Source organism: Embiotoca jacksoni, unplaced genomic scaffold (genome assembly GCF_022577435.1).
Source record: "Embiotoca jacksoni isolate LCO1_2020_lvr unplaced genomic scaffold, fEmbJac1.0.p SCAF_10, whole genome shotgun sequence".
Lineage (NCBI taxonomy): Eukaryota > Metazoa > Chordata > Actinopteri > Embiotocidae > Embiotoca > Embiotoca jacksoni.
The window spans coordinates 6,000,488-6,026,350 of record NW_027185230.1 but is presented as its reverse complement, the minus strand read 5'-3'; the positions used below and the strand labels follow the sequence as shown (position 1 = coordinate 6,026,350).

The 25,863-nt window shown below is 40.4% G+C and overlaps 1 protein-coding gene and 1 long non-coding RNA gene across 2 annotated transcripts; one reads left to right on the top strand and one right to left on the bottom strand.

Moving 5' to 3' along the window:
* Positions 1-275: 275 nt before the first annotated feature.
* Positions 276-24,978, bottom strand: LOC138206186 (uncharacterized). The gene is made up of 11 exons (XM_069162740.1): positions 24,493-24,978; positions 23,328-23,405; positions 23,027-23,111; positions 22,605-22,640; positions 21,978-22,117; positions 21,451-21,574; positions 20,500-20,644; positions 19,991-20,101; positions 16,714-16,841; positions 7,133-7,220; positions 276-2,615 (listed from the first exon to the last, which is right to left on the bottom strand). The coding sequence occupies exons 1-11, from the start codon at positions 24,680-24,682 to the stop codon at positions 2,475-2,477; spliced, it is 1,266 nt and encodes a 421-aa protein (XP_069018841.1). The 5' UTR covers positions 24,683-24,978; the 3' UTR covers positions 276-2,474.
* LOC138206195 (uncharacterized) lies at positions 2,336-9,145 on the top strand. The gene is made up of 4 exons (XR_011178921.1): positions 2,336-2,401; positions 2,479-2,600; positions 7,761-7,820; positions 8,691-9,145. It is a non-coding gene; the product is annotated as an uncharacterized lncRNA (long non-coding RNA).
* Positions 24,979-25,863: the final 885 nt, after the last annotated feature.

Genomic DNA, 25,863 nt, shown 5'->3' with positions numbered 1-25,863 from the left:
TTTTATTGATTTTAATTCATCTTTCAGGTTATCTTTTTTAATCTGACAGTTAAATGGTTATTTTTTTTTTTTTTAGCTAAGCTGTTGAATAGCTTCACTGACTCAATGTCATTGTAAATGAGGTTCACCCTCAATGACTTCTCTAGTTTAAATAATGGCCAAATGAATTAACGCATAATACATTTGCAGAAACAGAAATCAGTGGTAATCAATGGTCGGTCTTACTATTATTGATATTAGTATTAATATCATTATTATTGATAGCTTCTTTTTATTTCTGTGAAAATGAAATACAAATTTCTCTGCAAGGGTATTTCACACTATACAGACTAAGCAAAACATGCTTTGGAAAACACCATACATTAATGTACATCTGATTCACAGCTAATGGACTACAAACAGGAAAAACCTAACATAATAAACAGAACAATTAAATGACATAAAAAAAAGAGTTAAAATAAATAAAACTGACGAGTGGAGGGAGAGCAGTGAGTCATACCAGTCTGCTCACAAGAACCTCATTTTCTGCCAGATCCTGTGTGAAAATTGTCTTCAAGTGTATGTGTGTGTGTGTGTGTGTATGTGTGTGTGTGTGTGTGTGTGTGTGTGTGTGTGTGTGTGTGCGTGACAGAGACAACAGTAGGATTGTTCAGCATCCCTCCGCAGGACAAGAACATCTTTCTGAGACACGCCTATAGCTGATTATGCAAACTGCAGACAACGGAGCTCACGTGTTATACAATTAAGGTGACTTTCACACTGTATGTGAATGTGCTGCAGTTCAGACTGAACAGATTTCCATGAAAGACCATTCTTGCAATATCTTAAGGATTATATACTGTAAAATACAGCATAAATATTGTTGTCCGTTTAGTTTTGGAATACAATTTTGGACAAATTTGTCTTTAAACTCTTCTCCATTTTAATGCGTTTTTAAAAAAAAAACTATGCTTTAATATTTTATGGTATAATAGTGATTTGTTATATCTTATAATGACTGTTAAACAAAGTTGTTTTCCCCCCCGTTATCGCCTGATGACCCTTCATAACCATCAAGTGGAAATCACTGCACTTTGGCACCAAAAATCTCCGCCAAGGCCAAACTGAAATAAATAAATAAATACCATTTAAAATGACAAAAATATTTTATCTATTTCAGCAGATGAAACGATGAAAGCATTTTCAAACATTTACATTTTTAAAGGTTTCTTTTTGTTTCTTAATTACAAAAAAGCACTCAGATTCAGTTACACATTTGACTGAACATGAAATGAAGTCAGACACCGTCTCATACATCAAACTCAGAGACAACATAAAAAGACATTTACTGCAGACGAATGACTGCGAAAAATAAACGCAAATATACAAAAATCTCCTGTATGTGATATGATAAAAAATAAAAATAAAAAAAAGATTATGTTCTTCAACTGCACATGAATACATTTAACATTAAAACTAATTATTTTTACTGTAGTAGCCACCAGAGAATAAGTTTGTGATTAAAATCCTCCAGATTACTTCGAATTTAGGTGTGCGCTCTGAAATACCTTCTGACATTATTTACAGATGGATTCAGATGGTGCGCCAACTCAATGCTTTCAAAATAACCTGGTGTGTGCGTGCGTGCGTGTGTGTGTGTGCGTGTGTGTGTGTGTGTGTGTGTGTGTGTGTGCGTGTATGTGTGTGTGTGTGTGTGTGTGTGTGTGTGTGCGTGTGTGTGTGTGAGACTTGCATACTAAAAGGAGGCAAGTCAGTGTCGGCATGACGAACGGTTGCTAAGCAGTGGTGGTTGCTAGGTGCTGGAGGGGGGGAGGGGGAGGCAGGTTTGCAGTCAGTGATGGAATCTGAGGGTTTACCTCTTGTTTTCGTGTGTGCATGTGCTGGATGCAACAGTTTCAATATTGATGCTGCAGTGAGGGGAGGACACAATTTCTACCGCAACGTACACCATCAAAAAAAAGGGGGTACATAAAAGGGAAAAGGTGCATCTTTATCAACACAGAAGTAATGTTTGATATGCAAGACAGGTTAGTGCAATAGCAGTCACCGATTTAAAAACTTTCATGTTGTGAATCGTTTTTTTTTTTTTTTTTTTTAAATGTAGCAAATTATTCATAAAAAAAAAAAAAAGGCACACATATCTGTCTGGCGGTGTCAGATCCAACAATGGAAGAGTGACTCATTTATCTCCCCATGCAGAATCATCCAGGAAAGCTGTGGAATATCTGGCAGAGGAACAGACAGAGAGGAAGCAGAGCACTCCTCGGCTTTCCCCAGGACGATTACTGTATTAGACGCAGCGTGGGAGGGGGGGGAGGAGGGAGGAGGGGGGTGGCTCGCAGTTTGCTGGCTTCCCTCTTCCGATTTTCTCCAGCTTTTTTTTCCCGCACATTCCAGACAGGTATGCTGCGCTCACCAGTTTCGGTCTTTAGTGTTCAGTTGGTGCATCATGAAAGGTACTGTGTGTGCGTCCCCTAGCTGGCCTGATCCAGCCGGGTGAAGGAGACGGTGGAGGGGTTGGCGGGGCGAGACACGGGCAGCCATTTGTACTCGAGGTCCTGCGACGGAGGGTCCAAACACCAGTCGTAGTGCTTTAACAGGTACATGCACGCTTCCTGGCAACAAAAACATAAAAATACGGTTTTCTGGATGCGTCATATTTTCGTCGTCTTCGCTGCATTTACAAAAACTTAACTGATTTCGGGCTGCGAGCTGCAGGGGTATAAGTGCCAATTTACCAAATTTTACATCGGAGCAAAAACAAAATGTTAAAGTAGAAGGCACTTGGCAGAGCCTCCGCCAACGCCGAGTAAGACTCCAACTTGCAAAGCTACAGCCTCCACAGCACTTTACGCCTGTTGGTAGGCTGCTTTCCATGTTTGAAAATAGCAACGTGATACCTTTCAGCAGCCAAGCTTCAACGGAACATTTAGTCCTTTGGACGTAGTCGAAGGCAGCAACTCACACTTTCTGAGAATCAAAAATGTTCACTTGACATACCCATCTGTCAGTGTTCATTTGACCATATGGTGGAATTCAACAAAAACGGTCTCCTTTGCTTTTATGAAAAATCTGATATTTAATACAATTGAATTGAAATGAATGAATTTCTTCTCTACATACTAAGTGACTCTAGGTCCATGGCTGGTGATGTCACAGCCAACGCTCCTCATTGGCTTATCCTGTCGTCATAGAGCCGACCAACAGAAATGTCCCAGCCTCACTCCACATTATGAATGAAGGTTTTACTGATGGTGGGGGAGGAGCATGATGAATGAACGGGGAAGGATGAAGGGAGGAAAAGAAGTCAGTGGATAGAGGAAGGATGATGGGAGTGGGGGAGGGGAGGAAGGAGGACAGGGGAAGGATGAAGGGAGGCGATGAGTCACATCTCTGACCTAGATCCCCATGGTCTACTTTTTCCTCTGGTCATGCCCCTCCTCTCTCTGTGTGTGTGTGTGTGTGTGGGGGGGGGGGGGGGGGGGGGGGGGGAGTGTGTGTGTACGCGTAAGTGTGTGTGTTGGCACATGCAAATGGTCAGCCTGCTGGAACCCAGTCAGGTGTACTTTAAAAACCCAGCCTTTTTTTATTTATATATTTTTTAAATTTTTGCTATAACAAAGCAGGAAATGTGGTTTAACGCATCATAAGGCTGATACTGAATATTAAAATGATGTTATTAAAAATGACGTTGATTTAAAAACATAATCGTAATTAAAAAAAAGAGTTTACTCTTGAAATCTGTTCACAAAGCATTGACTTTTATTGATTGACTGCCAGAACATCTATCTTAGAAAAGGGGCAAGGATCATCCCATTACTATGGATGACATCATTGATCAGTCAGGTGATTAGTTTGTGTGGACAATCAAAGGAAAATATCCAATAAAAGGATGAACAAGATTGGATTTAATTAAGAATTCAAAATTCTATTTAATATTTTCTTTTGAAGTTAAATGTTTTGAAATTAAATTACAATACAATTACAAATGCAAATGTACAATATGTACTGACCCTGTATATATTGTACAGTAGGTGAGCGCCGTGCAATCTAATATAATAGCTAATGGTAGTAATTCCTTGGTTGTTTTTTTTTATTATTGAGGTCGTAGTGAGTGGTGGCGTACCGGACTACGTGTGCCTTGTAAAGTGTTCCTAACATTTTACCCTCCCCATGTATGTCATATTCATGTATATCGGAGAGCAAGTGTATGAGAGCAGTGTTTGGTCCACATTACCCCACACATGCCACTTCATAATGAATACAAGACGAGCAGCTGGTTATCTTGAATAAATAATCCCTTTTCAAATAATGAGATATGATTGTCCTGCTCAACAATGAGGAGAACTACACCTGAGCTCGATTCAATCACGTCCGAGATGTACAAAGACCCATGAATGTGTGTGTTTTTGTGCGGCGCATTGAGCAATCCCTCACAGTTGCATTTCGGACAGCTTGCCATGACACCCCTAGGTGTGTTGCCGGTTTTGCTCAGAAGCATGAATAGATCATGTCTCGATGACTGAAAATCGACACATAGGTTAATTAGCGTACTCTGAGCGTATGCGTTAATAATCTGACTCAACGGACGTCGGTTGCCGAGATCAGTCATTCATTGGCTGACTAGTCCAGTCTGCCTCCTTCCCTCTGCTCTCTCATCTTCTGGCCTTGTTCAATGAGAAACAGCAACAATATGCATTGAGCCACAAGATCACTGATTACCGGCTAAAATAAAACCCTGTTACGTTATGGTTGTTACATTTTAAGCATTTGACGTCACAATACAGGCGTCATGGTTGAATCAGTTTTCAAACACACACACCTTCTAACAAACAGAAATGATCCAATCACTGTTTAACACAGGACTCCTGCAGCTTTGACTATCTGTCTAATAACTCACCTCTGGCAAAATCCATCACACAACAATAACACTGTTGTCTGTGTTCTTGGTTGTTTGTATATAATATATATAGATATATACTGTACTGTATATACTGTGCATTTTATATTTTATATATTTTTACTGCTATTTTACTGCTATTTTATTGCTTTCTATTATTCTATTATTATCTATTGCTTCCTGTATGCTGCTGTAGCGAAAAAAATTTTCCCCTCGGGAATTAATAAAGTAACTACCTAACCTAACCTAACCTAATGTTTCTAAAGTAAGCTGCTAACTGTAGCATGTCCGGCTAACTAGTTTACCTAATAACCTCAGAAAAGCATTACCTCCAAGGCCAAATTATTTTATTCACTAACTACATTTTATAAGGTCACAGGTCAAGTTAAAAAAAAAAAAAGCCAGTGCCGTGCATTAACGTCTCCCTGCTACGTGGGAGTTCAGATGGGTGCTGTCATATCAGAGGGTATGGTTGTTAGCATTTGACAAGCAATTTCTTTTTCTTTTCTTTTTCTTTTTTTTTTTTTTACAATTTGTGGAAGTTCTAGCAACTCCAGCCAAATTTGTGAAACTCTACTCTCACCTTTTGTATGCCAGTATGCAAGCTTAGCATCCAAACTGGGTGATATTACAATGAAATAACGGTCAGATCTTTACAGTCGTAGGACAAATTAAAAACCTCTATCAAAGATATTAAGTATACATAAGATTTGGTTGAGATTAGCCCACTGAAAATCAGATGTGATTTCCAGTGTGTGAATCCACTGGCTAACAGCATTTTGTTTTCAAGTCGGTGTCACCCCCTAAAATCCCCAGCGTCAACACAACACACACACACTTTCCAGATGGAAAGCCCACACGTAGGAAATAAATCTCTCTCTTTCCTGTTGTCACACCTGTAGCACACCTTGTCTTGCGGTGCCTTCCATAGGCTGTGTGTTTCCAGTATATATGCAATGGTGGCTGTGGTGAGTGCTGCCATGGTGACTGTGGTGGTGGTTAAAACCGGACAGTCTCCCTCTGGTATAACACACGGGCGCATACACACACCCGCACAGCCAAGCATTTCGTCATTCCCATGAGCAGTGCTCTATTTACTGAATGGTTGGGGGATGGTTCACCTCTCTCTTAGGGTTTTTCCACTGTGGTGGGGGGGGGGGTGTTACAGCGCACAGCCGCGCTGTGAACAGACGCAATCAGTCGAGCCCCTGCTGCCAGGCGCAGCTGGCTCGCCGTGAGCATTTTTTTTTTTTTTCTGTGCATTGCACAGAAAGGTGAGGCAGTTAACTTAATCAGCTAATGAAGCTCTGCTGACTCTGTGATAAAAAACAAAAACTTTACATGTCCTATTACTTCTAAGAATAAAAGCATTCCGGCAGTTTGACAGCAGTAGACTTTCGGTGGGAAGGAGCATCAATAGGAAAGGTTCACTTTACATCAGCTCTGATACAGCTGAGAATCAGTAAAATAAGGCTGATATCTGAACATGCAAAAAGACGCATGATTGAAGCTAAAAATCCAAACAACTGATATTAATAGAGGCTACAAAAGTGTCAAGAGCTAAACACGGGGACCCTCACAAGTCTCCAGCGCAGCCTGGGCACTGAGGATCGTGTAAGGAGACTGGCTGACCATTTTCAGACACCTTTTGTGAAAGTGTTTGTTTACACCACGTGCACAAAGGGGTTACATTTCAACCCCCACAATGTAAAAATGAACAACTTCTCCTGTGAAATGTTTTATAACAAGGTTTAGCTATTTTGATCAAACACTGCGGACAAATGAGGACAACCCAACCGGCTGCCTCGACCTCCCACTGCTGGTGCTAAAGTAATATTTCTGTAAATTTAGACCATATCTGACACTAGATCCTCCGCTGTGTCCGTGAAGAGCATAAACACATTGGAAGTACATTTTCCACCAACTTTGGACTCAATACAGCAGATTTCCCTCCAAACGTGACCCAGGAGCTAAAATCTTAAATGCAGAGCTGATGCTGCTAAACCACAAATATCTCAACATGCCATTAGATGCACCAGAAAGTCAGCAAAAAGGTGAAAAAGACCAACCTTCATTAAAACTCGTACCCGCATTTTACAGACTGGATGAGAAATGGCAATTATTAAAGTGTGTGTGTGTATGTGTGTGTGTGTGTGTGTGTGTGTGTGTGTGTGTGTGTGTGTGTGTGTATTTATGAGTGTTTGTGTGTGAAGGTGTTCTGAGCAAAATCACCTTGAGGAAGACGTTGGTAAGTTTAGCTCCAATGCAGTTCCTGGGCCCGCTGCCAAATGAGCACAGGAGGTGCTCCTGTCCTGCATTCCTGCACATATATAGAAAACACAGAAGTTTCTACATGTCAAAGATATCACAGATGCACAAATCAATTTTGACAAAACTTTGAGAGTTAGAAGAGCATAAAACTGTGGCGAGAAAATAATAAAAAAAAATGTTTTTATTTGTTTGGTGCTCGCCTTGTTCGCGTGATTTTCTACAAATCAGAGCTCTCAAGAAAGTATTATTTGACTCCATTCATTGTTGTTCAGCAGAATAATGACTGCTTCATGCCTGCTTCTAGCAAAACTATCAAAGAAGGCATTGTTACCCACACACATCATGTGATGAGCATATGATGACAACATGATGATGGGACATCACATGGTATGAACATTTATACATATGTTATTAATAAATAAGTGCAGATGTTATAAATTCTTTCCCACCACAAGCAGTGATTGGTCTGTATATTTACAGTACTTTCTGTCTTACACTGACCTTCACAGATTTCTATTAATGCAATCAATATTTTTTTTATACCTGACTAACTATAATTGTACTAATGTACTAATTGTACTGTATCAAGCAGTCTCCGCCGCTACCATCGGCAGTCTCGTCCATCTCTGCCAGCAGTCCACCACTCAGTGTAAGTTCTGTGTGCTTGTTATAATTATACTAGATAACTTTTCCACAGTAACTCTGCTACATTTAGTCTGCGGTGCAAACCGCTACCGTGATTTTAGTCTGTGTAGAATAATTTTATTTTCATGAAATGGGAGCGAATGTGCTAATTAGCTTCGACTGAGCTCGTAGTAGAGTTCAGAAGAAAATGATCAGATAACCGCAGATTGTTTTATGTGTCCATCTATCTACGATAAGAACTATAATATATGTAACTCTGTATTTTACATGTCGGGGTGATGGTAAACATGGACCAGAGGAGATCTAGTCCTCCCGATTTATGAGGGTTGTTGTTTTTGTACTCCGGTGTAACGTTACGATCAGCGACCCTCTCGGTTACATGTACCGGTACGGATAAACGAACCCAACTACTGTACATGTGCAGGAGGCTGCAGAGAGCAGGTGGAGGTGGTGGAGGAGGAGGTGGAGGGACATCAGTGGAAGAGAAAGACTGTCAGCTCGACCTGAGCAGGTTCAAAGTTTGAATTGACGTGGTGTAATGAATTGACATGTGATGTAATGAATTGACATGTGATGTCATGAATAGACGTGATATAATGAATTGATATGTGATGTAATGAATTGATATGTGATGTAATGAATTAACATGTGATATAATGAATTGATATGTGATATAATGAATTGATATGTGATATAATGCAGCGTTGTTCATGTTGCAGTCATTACAGAACTAAATCAACTCCTCCACTCTTATTATCTCCACTATTGTAATGCAGGTGTCAGGGTCAGGGGGGACAAGCTGGATTTAATTGCATCTGTATGTTTCACTCATTGGACAAATAAATTATAATTCTATTGTGTTTTCCCAAAGCAGGCTGCTCCGTCCACCAGAGAGACAGAGTACCAGTGTGACATCATGCATGAAGTCACCGGAGAGGTTGGATATCAGATGGACCGCTTAGTGGGGAAAAGAACTGCAGCCACAGGACTGTCATACTGGACACTGAACACCTTCTAGCGAGTGGGCGGAGCTCCAGCTCCTTCAGGACATGCCCCCTCCAGTCTCAGAGCAGAGAAGACTGATGATTTTCTCACGATTTCAAAGCCTAATTTAACAAACTTGTCGGTGTTTTTTTTTCATTCAGATTTGGATGGGTAGTTAACAACCCATACTTCTGTGGTGTGATGAACTTAAAACTCATTTTCATTTCTACTTTACAGCATCTTTAACTGCCTTTCCTTTTGAATCATGACACTTCTTTGTTTGTTACTTCCATGATACCAGTGGCACAAATGTGTGCCATGTATGATAAAAAAAACAAAATCCTTGTTCTGCCGTGCTCGCTTGCCTCTTCCTGACTACCGCTCACATCCTCAATCTTTGCTGCAATTGTAGTCTGGAAACTCTGTTCACATTAAAGTTTGCGCAGCCACTGAAGGGCAAACCAGTCAGTGACCAACGGGCATGGTGCGAAGTTAGATTAGTTCCAACAATAGCAGCGGTGGTAATTCAGGCACACGACATATGATAAACTGGTCGCAGATCCATAGTTTAAAAATGAAGCCGAGGTTTATGGCCATTAGGATGCAGCGACTGGAAACAGTCGTGAATGGAGCGTGGCCAGACCCATAAAATCATGTAGTGAATTTGGTTCTGGTAAAACCAGGCCACCACAGTACTACTAAGGACCAAAACCTCCACACTTTTAAGTTCAGAGATCAAGGATTCAAAATTCAACCCATTTTGAACTGAAAAGCATGTTGAGACAGAACACCCAGACTCCTCGCCTGTTAACTGGACTGTGATACGAGAGCCAATTAAACGGCTCCTCTTTGAAGATCAAGTGAAAATCACCTGCACTCTAAATCAGAAGTCTGAAGATGCACGACAACAGAAAATGGACATGAATCAGGATCCCAACTTGTCGGCCTGACTCTCCCTCTCCCTACCTGCTGTAAGTTTCCACTATGAAGCCTCTAAAAATATACTTAAAATAATTAGATGCTAGTCGTTTCCAGCCGTCAGTCAATAGCCTGCTGATGCAGGCCATCTCTTGCCTCTCATGTCTAATGCATCCTGTCTTCCTGAAACCTGAGCTCTGATTAAAGGCAAACAGGAAGCATTAGCAGTGTGTACGGTCTGGGTCCATTGTGCGAGAGAGGAAATTATTAGTGTTCTTGCTAGCATCTGGCTAATGATTTAATGTACTTTTAGGTCCATCCTGAAACAGTACGATGTGTATCGTACAATGTAGTTCGGTAATAATGAGACATACAGAAAGGAAGTCTTACCTAACAGTCCAGCATAAGGCCAGAAGCTGTGTGGATGGGAGGTGAACCAGAGAAGTATAGTCTAGTGTATGGTATAATTAATTTTCCTATTAGTAAGTATAATAAAAGAGCAGTCTGAGACACCATTAGATTAGATTATATTAACCAATAGTTTGAATAGAGGGGCGTCTGAAAGAAGAAAACACCTCTGAAACACCATCTTTTTTGCATGTTGGTGAATGTGGAGTTCAACAGCAGAAATGGGTTTTAGTGTAAGAAAACATAGGTCGGTAGAGGCCAGACTATTTGACAATGGGGCCTCTTGGAGCACCAACGTTTTACAGTCATGAAAGGGGAAATGAAAGAAAATGAAGATATATTTCTGCAATCAAAGTAGAAAAAAGTAGACCAGGGCGCGATACAATAACAAGGCAGCTGTTATGAATTCATACAAATGTTTGAGTGATTCACTGGCTTTATTTACAATGGTAGTCTACCACAAGAATGGCTCACCGGTAGCACATCTGTGCTGCTGTGTGGCTGGCGTTACAGTATGATGTCATTATGGCGCTTGGTTCACACACACAACATATCTCAAAACATGAAATAATACAGAAATACGTGAAATGACTATGACCACTTAGCATCGCATTCCTTTGGAGTGGCACGTAATGTGTTGAATTACATGCCATCCGTCAAGGCATGTAACATAAAGTGGTTGTGTCTTTAAACGCATTTCTTTGAGATCGCATGTCTGTGCTTTCCATTACGATCAATTCAAATTATATCTGAAGGAGCGACAACGCTGTGGTGAAGTTCTGGTTAGGTTTTGGTACAGAAACTAGTTGGTTACGATTAAAGAAAGATAATGGTGAAAGAAAGTGAACAGCCGTTTCCTGCAGCTAAGTCCATGCTTCTATCGAGCCGTCCACCCAACCCACCTCCTCCTAGGAAGTCACATTAGAGATGTCATCTGAACTGCATCACTTTCGCTTCATATCGGTGTGAATTAATTAAACTAGCCCTTATGATCTAGGCATGTGCTTCAACACACAGACCATGACAACAGACCTGATGTCATCTTTAGGTGCTTATGCTGACATGGATCACTTCTAAAAATTCATACACTGGTGGATTTATGCAAATATAGAAAGGCTCTGCAAATTTCCACTTCAAATGAAAACGGAAATGACAGTATTTTTGTTGACAGGAAGGACACTCTTTAGTCTCAGATTTATCTGAAAGTAGCAACACAATCTGCTGCAGTAGCTCAGATTTGTATCTGCGCTGGTACCATTTCCGATTAATTTATCCCGGGCCGGAGTCTGTGTGGGCGTTTGGCTGGGAGGATGTTAACTCGTGAGCGCTGTTATTTGTGTCCAAATAGTGTGTGTGTGTGTGTGTGTGTGTGTGTGTGTGTGTGTGGGTGGATGCGCGTGCGCACACACACACACACACACACACACACACACACACACACACACACACACAATACACCCAACTATTGCACAAAAACCCACAAGCTGACAAAACTGTGGTGATTGTAGGTGGGCTTGTTATGTAACAGGACTGCAGTCATTAAACTAAACAGCCAGGTACCAAGAAAAGGAGTCCAGCAACTATCAAGGCAGACAGGAAAGCAGTCTCCAGGAAGACTGACAGACAGAGAGGCAAAGAGAGGAGCATGTAGGAGGCTTGAGAAACAGATTGGATGATAAGGAGAAGGTTTGAGACGATATAGCCATCACACAAACAGAGATATTCATTGGCAGATATTTAGAGCCCTGAGGAAAATTCCCTCATTTGAGCAGCGGTTCGGATTGAATAAAATCAAGCAGGTAAAATCTGCTTCTGAAAACACCTTTCAGCTCCAAGTCAAAGAGTTCTTCCTGAAGAAATACATCTTGCAGTGCGTAGCTTTACTTCATAAAAAGATGATTTTAAAACGAACTGAAAGCTATGGATTTTATGAGCATTTAAGTATTTATGGAAGCAGTGAGCTCTGGGTGGGAAACACTGAGTATATGTTGCAGTATGCATGTTCATGGTAATGAAATAATATGTCACCCAGAAGTAACGGTGCAGCTAATTTTTTAATCGAGTTTGACAACAACGGAGATCCACAACATGACAAAGAGAAGCGCTATCAGCTACACAGACAGCTCATCTGTAACATCAATTTACGGGCTTGGTCTTGAATGGAATTTATTGATTATAAATATGGATATATAATATAAGATATTGTCAAACTCTACATCACATTTTCTTATAAACCTTTTTATATCATTTTAATGATATAAAATGCCTTTTCTAGTTTTACGTCATACTGTGTCAAGGAAAACCTCCTCTGACTCATTCTTACCCCCCATCCCATCCTGCATGACACACACACACACACACACACACACAACACACAACACACACACACGAGAGGCACACAGGGAATCCCCATTGGTAAAAACAGTAGTGAGGTGGCCAGTTACCATGGCAGCAGCTACCTGTCTATTCATTCATAGATTCTTTTTGGTTTTGTTTTGCTGAGTGCTCTGTTGCCTTTACACACACTTAAAATGGCATCTATAACCAAGTTGTGTTCTTCATGAGCAGATCCTCCAAAAATACACAAGTTGTAGATATTTGACATTTGAATGAATATATTTTATAAACTGAAATAATCTCGTTGGACCTTTGTCCTTTTTTCTTTTTGCACTGGAGGACCTTCTAAGTGAGTTCATAGTGTTCATTATGAGATATATCTTTACTCTTTATAAAATGGATTTGTTTTGCTCTCCAAAAAAAAAATCAAATTACAGTGTGACAAACACGCACAGCTAAATCGTCACATTTGCACAAAAATATATTGCGGCACAAGAGTCGAAAATGGATAAATTCTTGAGCTTGAAAAATGACTTTGTCACCAGGTAGTACATAATAATCAGACATTCCTCATGATCGTCCATCATTGTTTGCAGCTGCAATAGAAGCGTGCTTTATATTCACTTAATAAAAATGTCAGATCGAATAAAAGAGATTACATGTTAGAGGAATCACCCGCGAGGAGAGGATCTTCTATGACTCATTTTTTCTGTATTCCATCCTATTTCTAAGGGCGTCATGGGAGAGAGAACACACACACACACACACACACACACACACACACACACACACACACACACACACACACACACACACACACACACACAGAGAGAGAGAGAGAGAGAATCCCCATTAGTAAAGACGGTGGCAGGTGACCAGTTTCCATGGCAGCAACTACCTACATACATACATTCATAGATTTGCTCTGTCGCCTGACTGAACCGGCATGAATGGCAATAAACAGGTGAATGGAGGAAGTGGGTGAATGGAGAAATGGTTGACAGAGAGTGAATCAGTGACGGAGCCAGATCAGGTTTCATTTCTGTAGAGCAGGTAACAGACAGATGGTCTTTGTGGATCTCTTTTTGGGTTCAGAGGGCACTTTTATTCTTCGGTGTGATCTTTATAGCCATTTGTCTGGGCTGTGAAGTAAGAGTGATGTGGTCAGATTTGCACACTCTATTATTGTTAATATATCTGCATTGGTTGCTGTATTAAAAGATGGAGGCGTATGTATCAGTGGGGCAAACCAGAACGACTTCCCAGCACAGAATCATAAAACAAACTGCAGTCACGATTATTGTAATCATATTATCATGAATGGGCTCCCTGATCACGGGCAAAAGCAAAAGTTGTGTTTACAACATCGTCCCTTTTTAAAAGTGTGTTTGTAATCATTAAAACTGGTGGATATTGTATTTTCACAACAGGACAGTAGTGGGCTTTTTATTCAAGTAGCATACTGTGACAAATAACACTTGCAGTAAATTGTATAGTTACATTTGGTCTGTATCTCATTTTAGATTCTGCTGTACAGTATGTGGATATTCATATACATATTTGATGACTTCTTTATTTGCCTGGTTTTGTCATACGCCCTAAATATATTTGACCGTGTGACTGAATGATTAATGAGGGTTTTGTCTGGTTTTTCTATCCAGGTCTACTTTCCAGTTGTGTAAAAACTTTATTTCTTTTATGATGAAACTAAAGACGTTAAACCACGAACACGGGAACACGGAAACAAAAATTAAGCCCAGTTATATTTTCATGTTGCACAATTTAAGTCATAAATATATTAAGAGATGGCTTTGGGAAAGCTTATCATTAGAAAACACTCTTTGACCGGGTTAGATTTTTTTTTCTTTATGTTTGAACTCCTGCAGAAAGTCCATAACCTGCACTATGAATCCAATATTCATCAATATAAATTCGATCATCATTGGCTATCCTTTTCTTCATGAGAGTAAGAAAATATCAATACACTTGATCGTTGCAGTAGTATGTTTAGTGATACTGTGTTGATTCTCAAAAATACTGTATCAAATTGTAATTAATAGTTTACATGCGAGGATTTGTAGCAGACAACATGACATTTTGTGTTGTGCTTAAAACCCCGACCACCAGATGGCAATGTTGTAATTTATGTTTGGCCAATTGATTCTTCAACTTAAAAAAAATATATATACATCGTAATATGAGGATGGGAAAAAGAAGTTCAGAGACTGTTTCTGTTGCTCGCGAACAGTGCAAAGCACCATCACATACACGGAGAGGGAAGCGATACATTTCGTGAGTAAGTAATCAAAGCTTCATCGCTCGATCAACATCAGAACCCGAGTTACACGTTTTTGTCACTACTGGTCCGACGCATCGGCGATTTCACCATGGATATGTGCCGAGGTTGTTGATGTGCCAGACCAATGGTCATAAAAACATGGTTATCGCTTCCCTATGCTGTTACAGGGGCACTCCCGGACCTTTTTGATCCACATTCGTATCGCAGTATATTAAATTGTAATACATATTGAATTTAATTGTATTATGTCAATACACAGCGCTCCTTCTCTCTGTATTCTTTGTCTTCAGCTTAATTTCCTTTCTTGTCACAAGTGCTTTGAAAATAACTCTTTGTACTCTAATTCACAAGGAACAAAATGCAGAATTTTTCTTTTTTCATTGTGGTTTTTATGAAAATGGCTTTTTGTGACGCATTTCCTCAACCCCTAATGTGTCATGTGAAAGCAGAATTTTTCTCGGTTTAAGAAAAAGTAGAAACACATTCTGCTGTATTTTCTGCTCAAATTGGCGCAAGAAAGTAAAAGAAAAAGCATGAAGTAAAGCCTGAGATAAAGCCTGAAGTTCACAGGGATGAGCTGAGATTGCAGCAACGTTTTTGACCTATTGTGATTTCTTGAAACTCTCTGGCTCCTAAAGTTAGTGTGGTTCCAACAGCAAAAGAAAAAGTGGGTGGTGAAACACGGGTAGTGCCACCCCCCAAAACTCCTGTAGTTTTCTCATGTTTGAACCGTCCGTCTGTTCCCTCTTAGGTCACCACGGTCCAGTTCTCTTGCAATAAGCGTTCAAGTAAGTGTGTCAAACTGATGCCATCAGTTCTATTAAAATAAGTTGGTTTCACTGCAAATATTCAACCTTGACATGATACAGCAAACCTGTAGCAAACCTATCAGACTGTGGAAATGACAACAAGCAGCTATTTACCTGATTTGGGACAATTAGGTTGTTGAATCTTTCCATAAAACTAGACTAATGACTGAAACTGTGATTTTGTTCATAGTTCTCCAAAGCCAACCTGCCACTCCTTAAAGTTGGATTGCAATACTGTTGACCCATAGACAAGACTTTGACCCACAGTGCAAAACAGTATCACACTAACGTGTGTAATACACCCATCTGTCCACTAGAGGTTAGGTACCATGTCAGTTTCATATTTTGCCGAAGAGTAAAAAGTAAGGTGCCCTAAGTTTAGTCACCAAAAACCCCGTGTGTTTTAGGATTAGGGTTAGGAAAAGATCATGGTATGGGTTAAAATAAGTAAAAAGAAAATAATAATTTTGATGTGAATAAAGTTACCTATGTAACATAAGCTACTAAACGTACGTTACGCAAGTTAAATACGTGATTTTATGTGCTTAAAAGAAATCCAAACTACTGTGAATTTTATCACCGACACATCTGCCGCCACATGACCCTGGTCAAAAATGCTAACCTTTTCAAGCCTAGACATCACAAAATGCAACACTGACACCCTCTAGTGGTGATTTACACATTTTTGGCTTAATAACAGGCTACACAGTGAGACAGGATTAATGTTTTTTCGACATTTTCCAGAGAGTTAATCGACTTCGCAATGGTATTTATGTGCAGAGCATGTGAGGCACACATACAGTTTAATTCCATCCCAGTTTTTTTCATGCTTTTCATCCATCCATCATCTACACCCGCTTTTTTTTTGCTGTGAGGTGACCATGCTAACCACTGCACCACTGTGCCACCCCATGCTCGTCATGTGTTTTTTGCATTTTCTCATCTTCGGTGCTCATCATTGTAAACAACACTTAGATTACAATTGCACATGTTCTCCTCCATATTTTTATTCTTAGATAAACAAACTCTGGTAAACTTTTTCGCCGTTAGGTGGAAGCATACAGGACACTCAAGTCTATTTCTGCAAAAAGGCCTTAACTTAATAAACAGAAAGACTTTCAGACAAATTGTAAGATCCTCACCTTCCACTCCATCTCTCTGGCAGGAAGCTGTCTGGCTGCTGGAACACCTCCGGATCCCGGTGGACAAAGTGGCTGATATAGATCACACCATAACCTTTGGGAACATGAAACCCTGCGAGAGTGGAGTCCTACACAAACACACACATATACAGAGGGAGAAATCACATTAGTAAATCACGTTCATTAACTCTCTCCGTATTTTCTCACTAGTTCTGGCATTGTGAAGGAAAGGTAAGTGCTGGTTCACTATCTTTTTGCTGTTTCATGCTCTCTTGAAGATATTGTTAGGCGCTTTAAAGTCTGAGTTTGTATGAGTGTACAAAGCTTGCGAAATATGGAAATGTTTCATTCTGAATTTTGTAACTTTCCAAATGTTGAAATTTGCTGTACAAACAGTTTGCACTGAGAGTGTGTTGTAAAAATCACAAAGACAGTTCCTGAGCAAACATTTCCTGCCACTGCTTGGATGAACAACACGATGAGCAACGTCCTGTATACTTTAAAAACTGGCGATCAGGAGGTTCAGGGTTTCAAAGCGGATTTGTGAGCGGCGGCACAAACACAGACTGAAATGACGCAATTGTGGGAACACACTTTTCATACCCCTTTGAAATTAAATGAATGGGACATGCTTTTACCCTGAATGAACTCCATTTCAAAACAACATTTCCTGAGCCTGTTCTTACTCTAAGCTCTGATGAAAAGAGACACCTTGGGGCAAAAAGTCTGTTCGCCCAATTGTTGCCCTTTTAATTCACCTACATCCATTAGTAGCCACACTAATGGACTGCCAGAGAACATGATCACCGTTTCTGTTTCCTCTACTCTCTCTTATCATTTTTCTTGCTGCCTCTCTCTGGTGGAGTGGAAAATCTTTTACAAATCTCTTTTCTTTTCTCCCCGGTCTCGTTGAAAGATGCCTCTGCCCTCGCTGACTTCACTCTCCCTCCCTCTCTCTCTGCCACACACACACACACACACACACACACACACACACACACATACACATACATTCTGGTTGCTAAAGCGATTGCATATCTTAGTTCCACCTGATGGAAAGTCCCCTTTTTCCACCTGATCGTGAATACTAATAATCTCTTTTTCTCCCACACTTTCCCGCACACGTAAACATCTCATCACCTTTCAGAACAGAAATGGCCCCTGCCTCTTGCTTTTCTACTTATTGGTTATTGGGAGGCGACGGCGCTACAGCAGTGCCAATGTGTCACTAATTAACAGAGAGTAGCTTTCAAAGAGCTGCTTTTAAACTTCAGCTGAAATCATTTTCAACACAAATAATCTTCTGTCCATTTGAGTCACTGTTGATTTTCTTGTACCCTTTCTTCCCCTTCATAACAGCAAATCCATCTTGCATATTACACCTTTACTCTTTCCTTTTCTAAAATTCTCTAAAACCCAACATGTCACGAAACCGAGTCCCATTGAGGTCGCCAAGAATCGAAGGGCACTGGTACACTTCCTGGAAGGGACAAAACTTTCCACTCTGCTTCACACCGTCACCAGCACACATCTCCCCCACCAAAAAAACTCTGACAGCCATCCAGCCATCCGGCCATCCGGCCCTCCCTCCCTCCTTCCTTCCCTCCCTCCCTCCCTCCCTTCCTTCCGGCAGAGCCAATCAATCAAACAAAGGGATCAATGTCTCTGATTGGGCTGTTGCATAAGCCTGTTTGATGAGGTCACAGATCAAAATGGGAGCAGTTGGACACGCTGCGAGACGCCCCACCCTCAGAAAGTAAAACAGCAAGCCAATGAAGAGACGGGCCTCGGAGTAAACATAGAATTTGATTGGCTGACGGTGCTGATGTCAAACCAGAATCATTTTAATGAATGAAAATCCATGTGGTTCATATACAGTAGGCCTGCGGGATATCAGGTGGTTACGTGAGGTTTACCGATTAGATTTGACCAATTTAATACCAGTAAACAAAAGCATCTGGTAAACATGGAACAACTGACGACAAAATAACAAAACCACCTTCTAAGACAACAGAACAGCCCTGCAGTACATGCCGGTTTGACTATCATGTTTGGTTTTCTGAAATTAACTGTCTGTCTTTTGATCCACTCAGGTGTCATGTTGCCTTAAAAAAAAACCCGCTGCTCAAACGCTCCAAGACCTCGGTTAATGCGATTCAGAAAACAACCAGGACTCACTTGTGTAGCCCCCTTCATAACTGGAAATTTCTGATTTAATGCTGCAAGATGAAAAGTCCCAAGGCAAAAGGCTGTAGCTCGACTTTGACCAACACTGACTCTGACAGTAAAACGACAAGTTTCGAGTTCAATCAACATCTCTGACAGTCTGAAGAAAAACAGGTCATTGTGAGCTTGACCATGGTATTTACTGCAGGGTTAATTTAATCTACTATAAGACGTTCCTGTTTTTTTTTGCCCAGTCTGTGTAACTGTTGACACTGTACACACAGGAGAGAGGACCTGGCAGTGTGACATAATATTATCTAGAGTCGTTTTTGTCACCATCTAGAGGACGGGAGAGCAACACAACACAACGTATAAAGTCCTGGAGAGCACCACTTTTTAAAGACTTCAGGAGTGTAAATACATAAAAGTGAAATTGTCAGCCATTATAAATCCCTAAAAATTGACAAAAATGGGAAGCACTTCATACAACAGGGTGTTTATAAGGACTGAACAGTTAAACTCTTGTTATCATTTAAACAACCATGTTAGTTTAAGTGTAAAGGTCTGCATGAACTAAATCCTCATTTAAACAATAGATAACATTTTCTGCCTCAGATTTTTTTTTATTGCAAGTTCAACAAGTGAACAACAAAACAGGTGACATACTGTGATATTGGGTTTTACTTACTTTAGTTTGCTCCTTTTTTTTTTTTGCTCTTTGTGATGCTTATAATGTTAATAATCCAGGGATTGGTATCTAATTGTACTACAAACTGCATACAGACAAAAACTGTGGCACATACAAAGGTTGGACTTCCGTGTTATTTGTGTCTCCAGACAAAAATAATGGTGTTTTTCATATGCTGGAAACACATTACAAGATGTATTCCATCCTGATGTTCTGTGACATGTCACAGAGTCATTATTCAGGATCACATATTTAAGAGGTGATTGTTGCAGATTTGACTGGTTTCTGACATATTTCTCAGTGACCAATAACTGGTTTATCCAGATTGATGTCACAAGAATCCCCCATGTTATAACAGCATTAGATGAAGGATTTCTCAAATTCAAAACTCATTCAGTGTAACCGACATGACATCAGTCGTACCTGATCAGTGATTCTGCGTCCACCGATAAAAGGCGGCCACAGTCTCTGCACCTCCAGCAGGACTCTGTGCAGGTATTCAGGGTCTTCTAGCGCTCGACGACGCGCCTCCTCCTGAATACAAAGACAGAGAGGACTTTTATTTTTTTTTTTTAATTCTTATTCAAAATATAAAGAACCAGGCAAGAATGGCTGTGAAGCATTATTATGGTTATTACAGGAGGCCTCATTTTTTAGAAGGAAAACTGTTAACTTTTAATGAACATGTTATATTATTAGTGATATTATTTTCCATCACATGGTTTTGATGTTGATGAAAAAAAGCAAAGAAGAAGAAAAACAATTTACTTGACTATGTTTTATTTAAATTTAGCTTCCTTTAGTTTTTTTTTTCTTCTCAATTACCAACAATCAGAAGAGCTAAAAACCCATGTGAACACCTGAGTATATTTAACTGCTGACACCATCTCTCTTTTGTTACCACATTTTCTTTTTCTTTTTCGTTTGTGTACCTGTTGGTTTCCGCTGAGAGCCAGTGTGAAAGAGGTGAGTAGCGATGCCAGAGCCTTGGGGATGAGCGCCGAGATGAACAGCAGGAGGTGCTGGGCGGCACAACTTGAGTCAGGCAGCGGCAAAGAACGGAGAGAGCCAACAAAGCTGGAGGGGGCCGGTGAGACGGAGAAGAGAGTAAGAAGTCATTGGTAATCAATAGCAGGGTCGCTTAAAACGAATCACAGAATCAACAGGGATCAGAAGCCTCTGTAAACCTCTGATTCGCGGCAAAAAGAGAGGGAGCTTTATGTGGAAGAACGGCATTTCAATGAGGAAAAGCCATCATTGTTTTCAATGGATAATTCTGAAAAATCTCATTTCTAAGACTTACACACTTATTAATAATTTAGCTAGCTCCTAATAACATGCTCATAAAATTGCGACTACACAACGAGTGGTGTCCTATTTCCTTAGTTTAAGATTTGAAGCCCGACACCAGTAGAAATCACTCCTAAACGTAGGGTAGAATCAGAATCAGAATCAGAATCAGTTTTATTGGCCAGGTATGTTTACACATACAAGGAATTTGACTCCGGTTGTAACTTCACTCTAAGCGTGCAAAAAACAAAAAACAGACAGACATAAATAGAAATATAAAACATAAATCGACAAATATACAGAATAGAAATTAATATATACATATATACACCTGAACAATGGTGCAACTGCACCTCGTGCAAATGGTGCTGATGTGGTTGGGTGTAGTTCTAAAGGTCCAGTGATGTTGAACATGTTAAATGTTTAGCAGAGTGACGGCCTGCGGATAAAAACTGTTCTTGCTTCTGGTGGTCTTGGCACACAGGGTAGGGAAATGCGATCGGGCCGAAGAGTGTACCTGTGTGTGTGTGTGTGTGTGTGTGTGTGCGTGCGTGCGTGCGTGTGTTTAAAACACAAGACGTGTGCAGTCTCACCCCTGCGTGTCATTCTGCAGTCTGTCTTTGATGATGTCCATCAGTTTGTCTCGGGCGTCCAGAGCGGTGGAGAAACCTGACGACCACAGAGGGATCTTCACGTTTATTGGAGCAGAGATCAGACCTGCGGGTTCAGAAGAGGAAGAGGAGGAGGAGGAGGTGGAGGAGGTGGAGGCGTCCAGCCAACAGACACAGAGGGGCAAAAACACATAAAGAATGAATGTTTACTCGACTGAAATGAAAGAGGAAGTGGGGGAGTTTTGCAATGCTGTGTTGCACATAATTTACTTAAGACTGTAAGATAAAGATAAGACTGTGAAGATGAGTGTCATGTCTTATTATAGCAGAAGTGTTTTCAGTAAAACACGCATTTACATGAACCACTTTTAGAGCACTTTAGTAAAATTATAGTTGCACGTACAACTTCGGAAGGTCAGGGGCAGCCCTGTATACACAGATCAATACTTGGCTTGTGGGCATGAGTTGTCCTTTGCGCGAGCGTGCGCACAAGTATTGGCCCTCCCTACCATGCCAGTGCTGGGTGCAGAGCTGCGTGATTTCCTGGAGAAGCTCGGGCTGATCCTCCGCTCGTACGTTCAGAAAAAGGCCCAACACCAGCTCCGTCCCCAGACGCTTAAAGGCCGAGTACACACACTCCGGCTGGCCACTACACACAAACATAGATAACACGTCGATTAGATTCATGCATGACTTATATTACACCAAAACATGGTGACTGTAATTTAAGCCGGCAACTTCAATGAAATACAGCAATGAATCCTTGAATGAAATGAAAATAAAATATGATGTCGCATGCACATGCATAAGCAAAATAAAAACATTTCGTCCAATGGACGAACAAAATAAGAAGCAATGCCAACAGGAATATGAGAAAGTATGGGAACCTACATGAGATTGGTCTGTTTCACCTACTGACTAAAGAGAATCTAATTGTTGAGTATTTCTTTACACAGTAATAAACATCTTTGTAACTTTGTGTTTATGTCATTGCTGTTGTTGCATATGGAAGAGCCACATTTTTTACTTTTTCTGCCTGTGAAATAATCATTATTCTTTGTATGTCTCTGATATTTTTTCCTGCTGAAATACGTGGAAGTATTATTGCTGTTAATCTTTACATCGAGTGTTACTACCTGAGAGAGAGGTCCTTCAGACAGCGCTCACACACACTGTAGAGAGAATGGACAATAAACAAAATGAACACTCGATAAAATATTAATTGGCAACTGTGGCCTCTGGAAAAACAAACAGACAGGGATTGACTTCTTGTTCAGGAAACCTTTGACATTTGGATGGAAACACGCCAACTATTGCAGGAAAGAAGGCTTTACAGTTTTGTCACAAATGTCCTTCAATCATTTTAGTGCCGTTGTGGACACTTGTGGAACAAGAGGATGAATTCATAGTAAAGAGACTTCATAGAGAGACCGGGCACCATTTAAACCGCATGACTATCTATAGACACAACACGAATGACACAATGAACACCAGTCAACTCTTCTCCAGTTACAATATATAAAATTAGCAAGCAATGAATTGACTTGACCTTTCTCACCTTGTGATAAAATCAGTTGAGGATTGTAAACAAGTTCCTGTAAACAGGCTGGTGAGAGACAGACGGAGAAGACACGCCTCCTCACCTGAAACATACAAATACAAGCTCAGAGTTCACTTCAAACTGATTTTTACAGTTAAAATCTCAAATTAAAAACATTCAGAGTACACTTTATATCCTAGTGGATAGGAAGAAAGGTCTTCAAATATATATATATATATGTACAGTATACTCTAATATGCAGTATATAGGTTTATAGTAAGTATAAATATGGGTGCTCTGCTGTGTGTGAGTTGCTTACCATTAGCGGTAACGACGGTGTCACCGTAGATGTTTGTCATCAGATCAGTTGGGTCCTTCAGAAACAAGTTGGACTTCTCTGAAACACACCACATGACCTTATTACACACACAGATATATACTGCTCCCACTCAGTACATAATCAAAAGCATAATGTCTACGTCAGGGTTTAATACTTCCTGTGTGTGTTTGCCGATAACAAATTGAAAGTGTCCTCAGTCCCTCTCCAAGGACATTGAGAGGCACGAAGGACACGTCTCTGGTAGTGTAACAGCAAGGGAATATATTGTCTGACATCCGCTTAAAAAATAAAAGTAATAACCCTTAATGTGGAGCCGGTTATTTGCTTTAAAAAAAATAAATCTCAATCAAAAATCAATACGGTGACTTGATATTTGCTTAACTTGGATCATTGTCAATACATAAAATCAGTATTAGCACAGTTATTTAAAACAAAAGGTCACATCAACCTTTAAAGGTCTGCCTGTAATAAAAAAAAAATCTTTATAATGCGAATATATAATGATTTACATTCTACTTTAAAGGAACATTAAGGGGACTGTAGGACTTGTTTCAATATATTTCATGTTACCCCTTTAGATGAGAGTAGCGTCTTTTAAAAAAAAAAAATCACAACTTTTGTGAACATAATTAGAAAACATTTAAAACAACTCATATTGCTCATATTTCATAATAGTTAATGATACATCTAATTCAAAGAGGTAGCAGACAACAATAAAGCTTAATTTCCGTTCCACCCCACCCTCCCCTCCCCAGCACCAAAACGAGTCTCTCCCATGAGAGGTCAGACTAATCCCAGGGTGAATTTTTTCTCCATACACAGGATTTCTATTTTTATTTTTTTTGCCTCAGAGCCAAGTGGGACTGTCTATCTCGATGCAAAGCGGACAAAGTCACTGTGAACTTACTATGAACTGACAGACACAATAACTTAAATTACTTTTCTTTTTTTAAGGCTTATAAACCAATAACTCACTGAACTGTCATGCAGGCTATTAATCATCAGAGGAATATTACTGACCTGATCATTTTTTTTTTTTTTATCCATTCATTTATTGTCTCACTGAAAGCGATACACCTTTACTTCGAGTTGATATTGCAGGTGCACGCAAACAAACATGTGCCGACAGACATTAAAGACATACCGCACAGCATTTCTTTCATCCCCCTCGCGGAGCAGATGAAGGCGGTCGGTCTGTTGAGCAGGCGGCACAGAAACACTCTGCTCCGGTGCTTTTCCATCCTCGGCAGGCAGAAGCTCACCGGATCCCGGTAGAACTCCAGCGAGTTGTCCCCGAGCACCGACACACCTGCATTTCCTGGTAGTTTAGACATCCGGAGCCCAAGTTAGACGCGCGCAAGTAATTCTTTCCTCTTTTAACGCGGATTCGGTCACGATGTTGAAACGGCCGTCTTTACTAAAAAAAAACATCGGTGACTCCGGGCTTCAGTAAAACTGAGTCCGGGCTGAGACCTGCTCCTGCTGTCGTCGCCTGTTAATCCTTTTAATCCGCGTCGGTCTGCAGCTCCGACCTGTTGTATCGAATTACTGCGTTCTCATCGCAGTCACCTGAAGTATCACCGGAGAGTGATGCGTTCATATGCTGTCCGTAATTTAGGGTTACAGATAAATCAGACGGTCAGTTCTCTGTTAATAATGCTACTTTTAAGACTTTAGCCTGCAGTACGCTGGAGCGCCTCTTTGATTAGCCTTTAGGTGTTCATGCTAATCCCCAAAAAAAGGACAGTTTGATTGTTCCATAAAATACAGTTTTCATATTTTGCCTGTATTTCATGAATGAGGTGTTGTTTCCTCTGCCTGCGAAGCCTAATTGCAGCGTTCATCAATTCACTACTTAAATTTAGTTTGGTGCAAAAATAAATATGTGCATGATGTGAATGTTTTCTGCTGCTTAATTCTAATTGATCCTTTACACTCAAAGCAGTTACTGGTGCTTGCAGAAGTAGGTGCAAGGTCAAACTAATGGAACTGATAGCTTATCTTGTATGCATTATGCTACTAAAATCACACACACACACACACACACAGGTGAAACCGTGCAAGCACATGTCTAAAAACGTGTTCATCCTGTAGTAACCTATAAATACATAACAATGGAGGCCAAACCAGGAAATTTCAACCTATTTTTTGTTTTACCATTTTATTAAAAGTGTACCAAAATTTGGTTTACAGAGAAAGAACAACATTATTAAGAGTGACTTTGGAACATCTCAGAGGAAAGACCAAGGGAGCTGCACCACTGTAGCACCAGTGATAAACGAGAAGTGCAGGAGAACCATTACCGACCGCCATCACAGAAACGCTGTTTCAATCACCAACAAGGATTCCTCTGGGATGTGGGCACCGTGGAAACATTGCATGCAGGTACCAAATGCTTGCACACTACAGAGGAATCCCTGATTTAAAGTACAGAAGAGAAGATTCGACCACAGCGAGAGGCAACAGTGAGACATCTCAGAGCAGTAACCTGGACAGCTGCACCAATGGAGGACCA

Excerpts from the sequence above, each read along its gene's own strand:
- LOC138206186 (XM_069162740.1), bottom strand. The coding sequence starts at position 24,682 with ATGTCTAAACTACCAGGAAATGCAGGTGTGTCGGTGCTCGGGGACAAC. Across the intron at positions 22,641-23,026 it reads TCAACTGATTTTATCACAAG|TGTGTGTGAGCGCTGTCTGA; the intron begins GTGAGAAAGGTC and ends TTCTCTCTACAG. Across the intron at positions 20,645-21,450 it reads CTGCAGAATGACACGCAGGG|CTTTGTTGGCTCTCTCCGTT; the intron begins GTGAGACTGCAC and ends GGCCCCCTCCAG.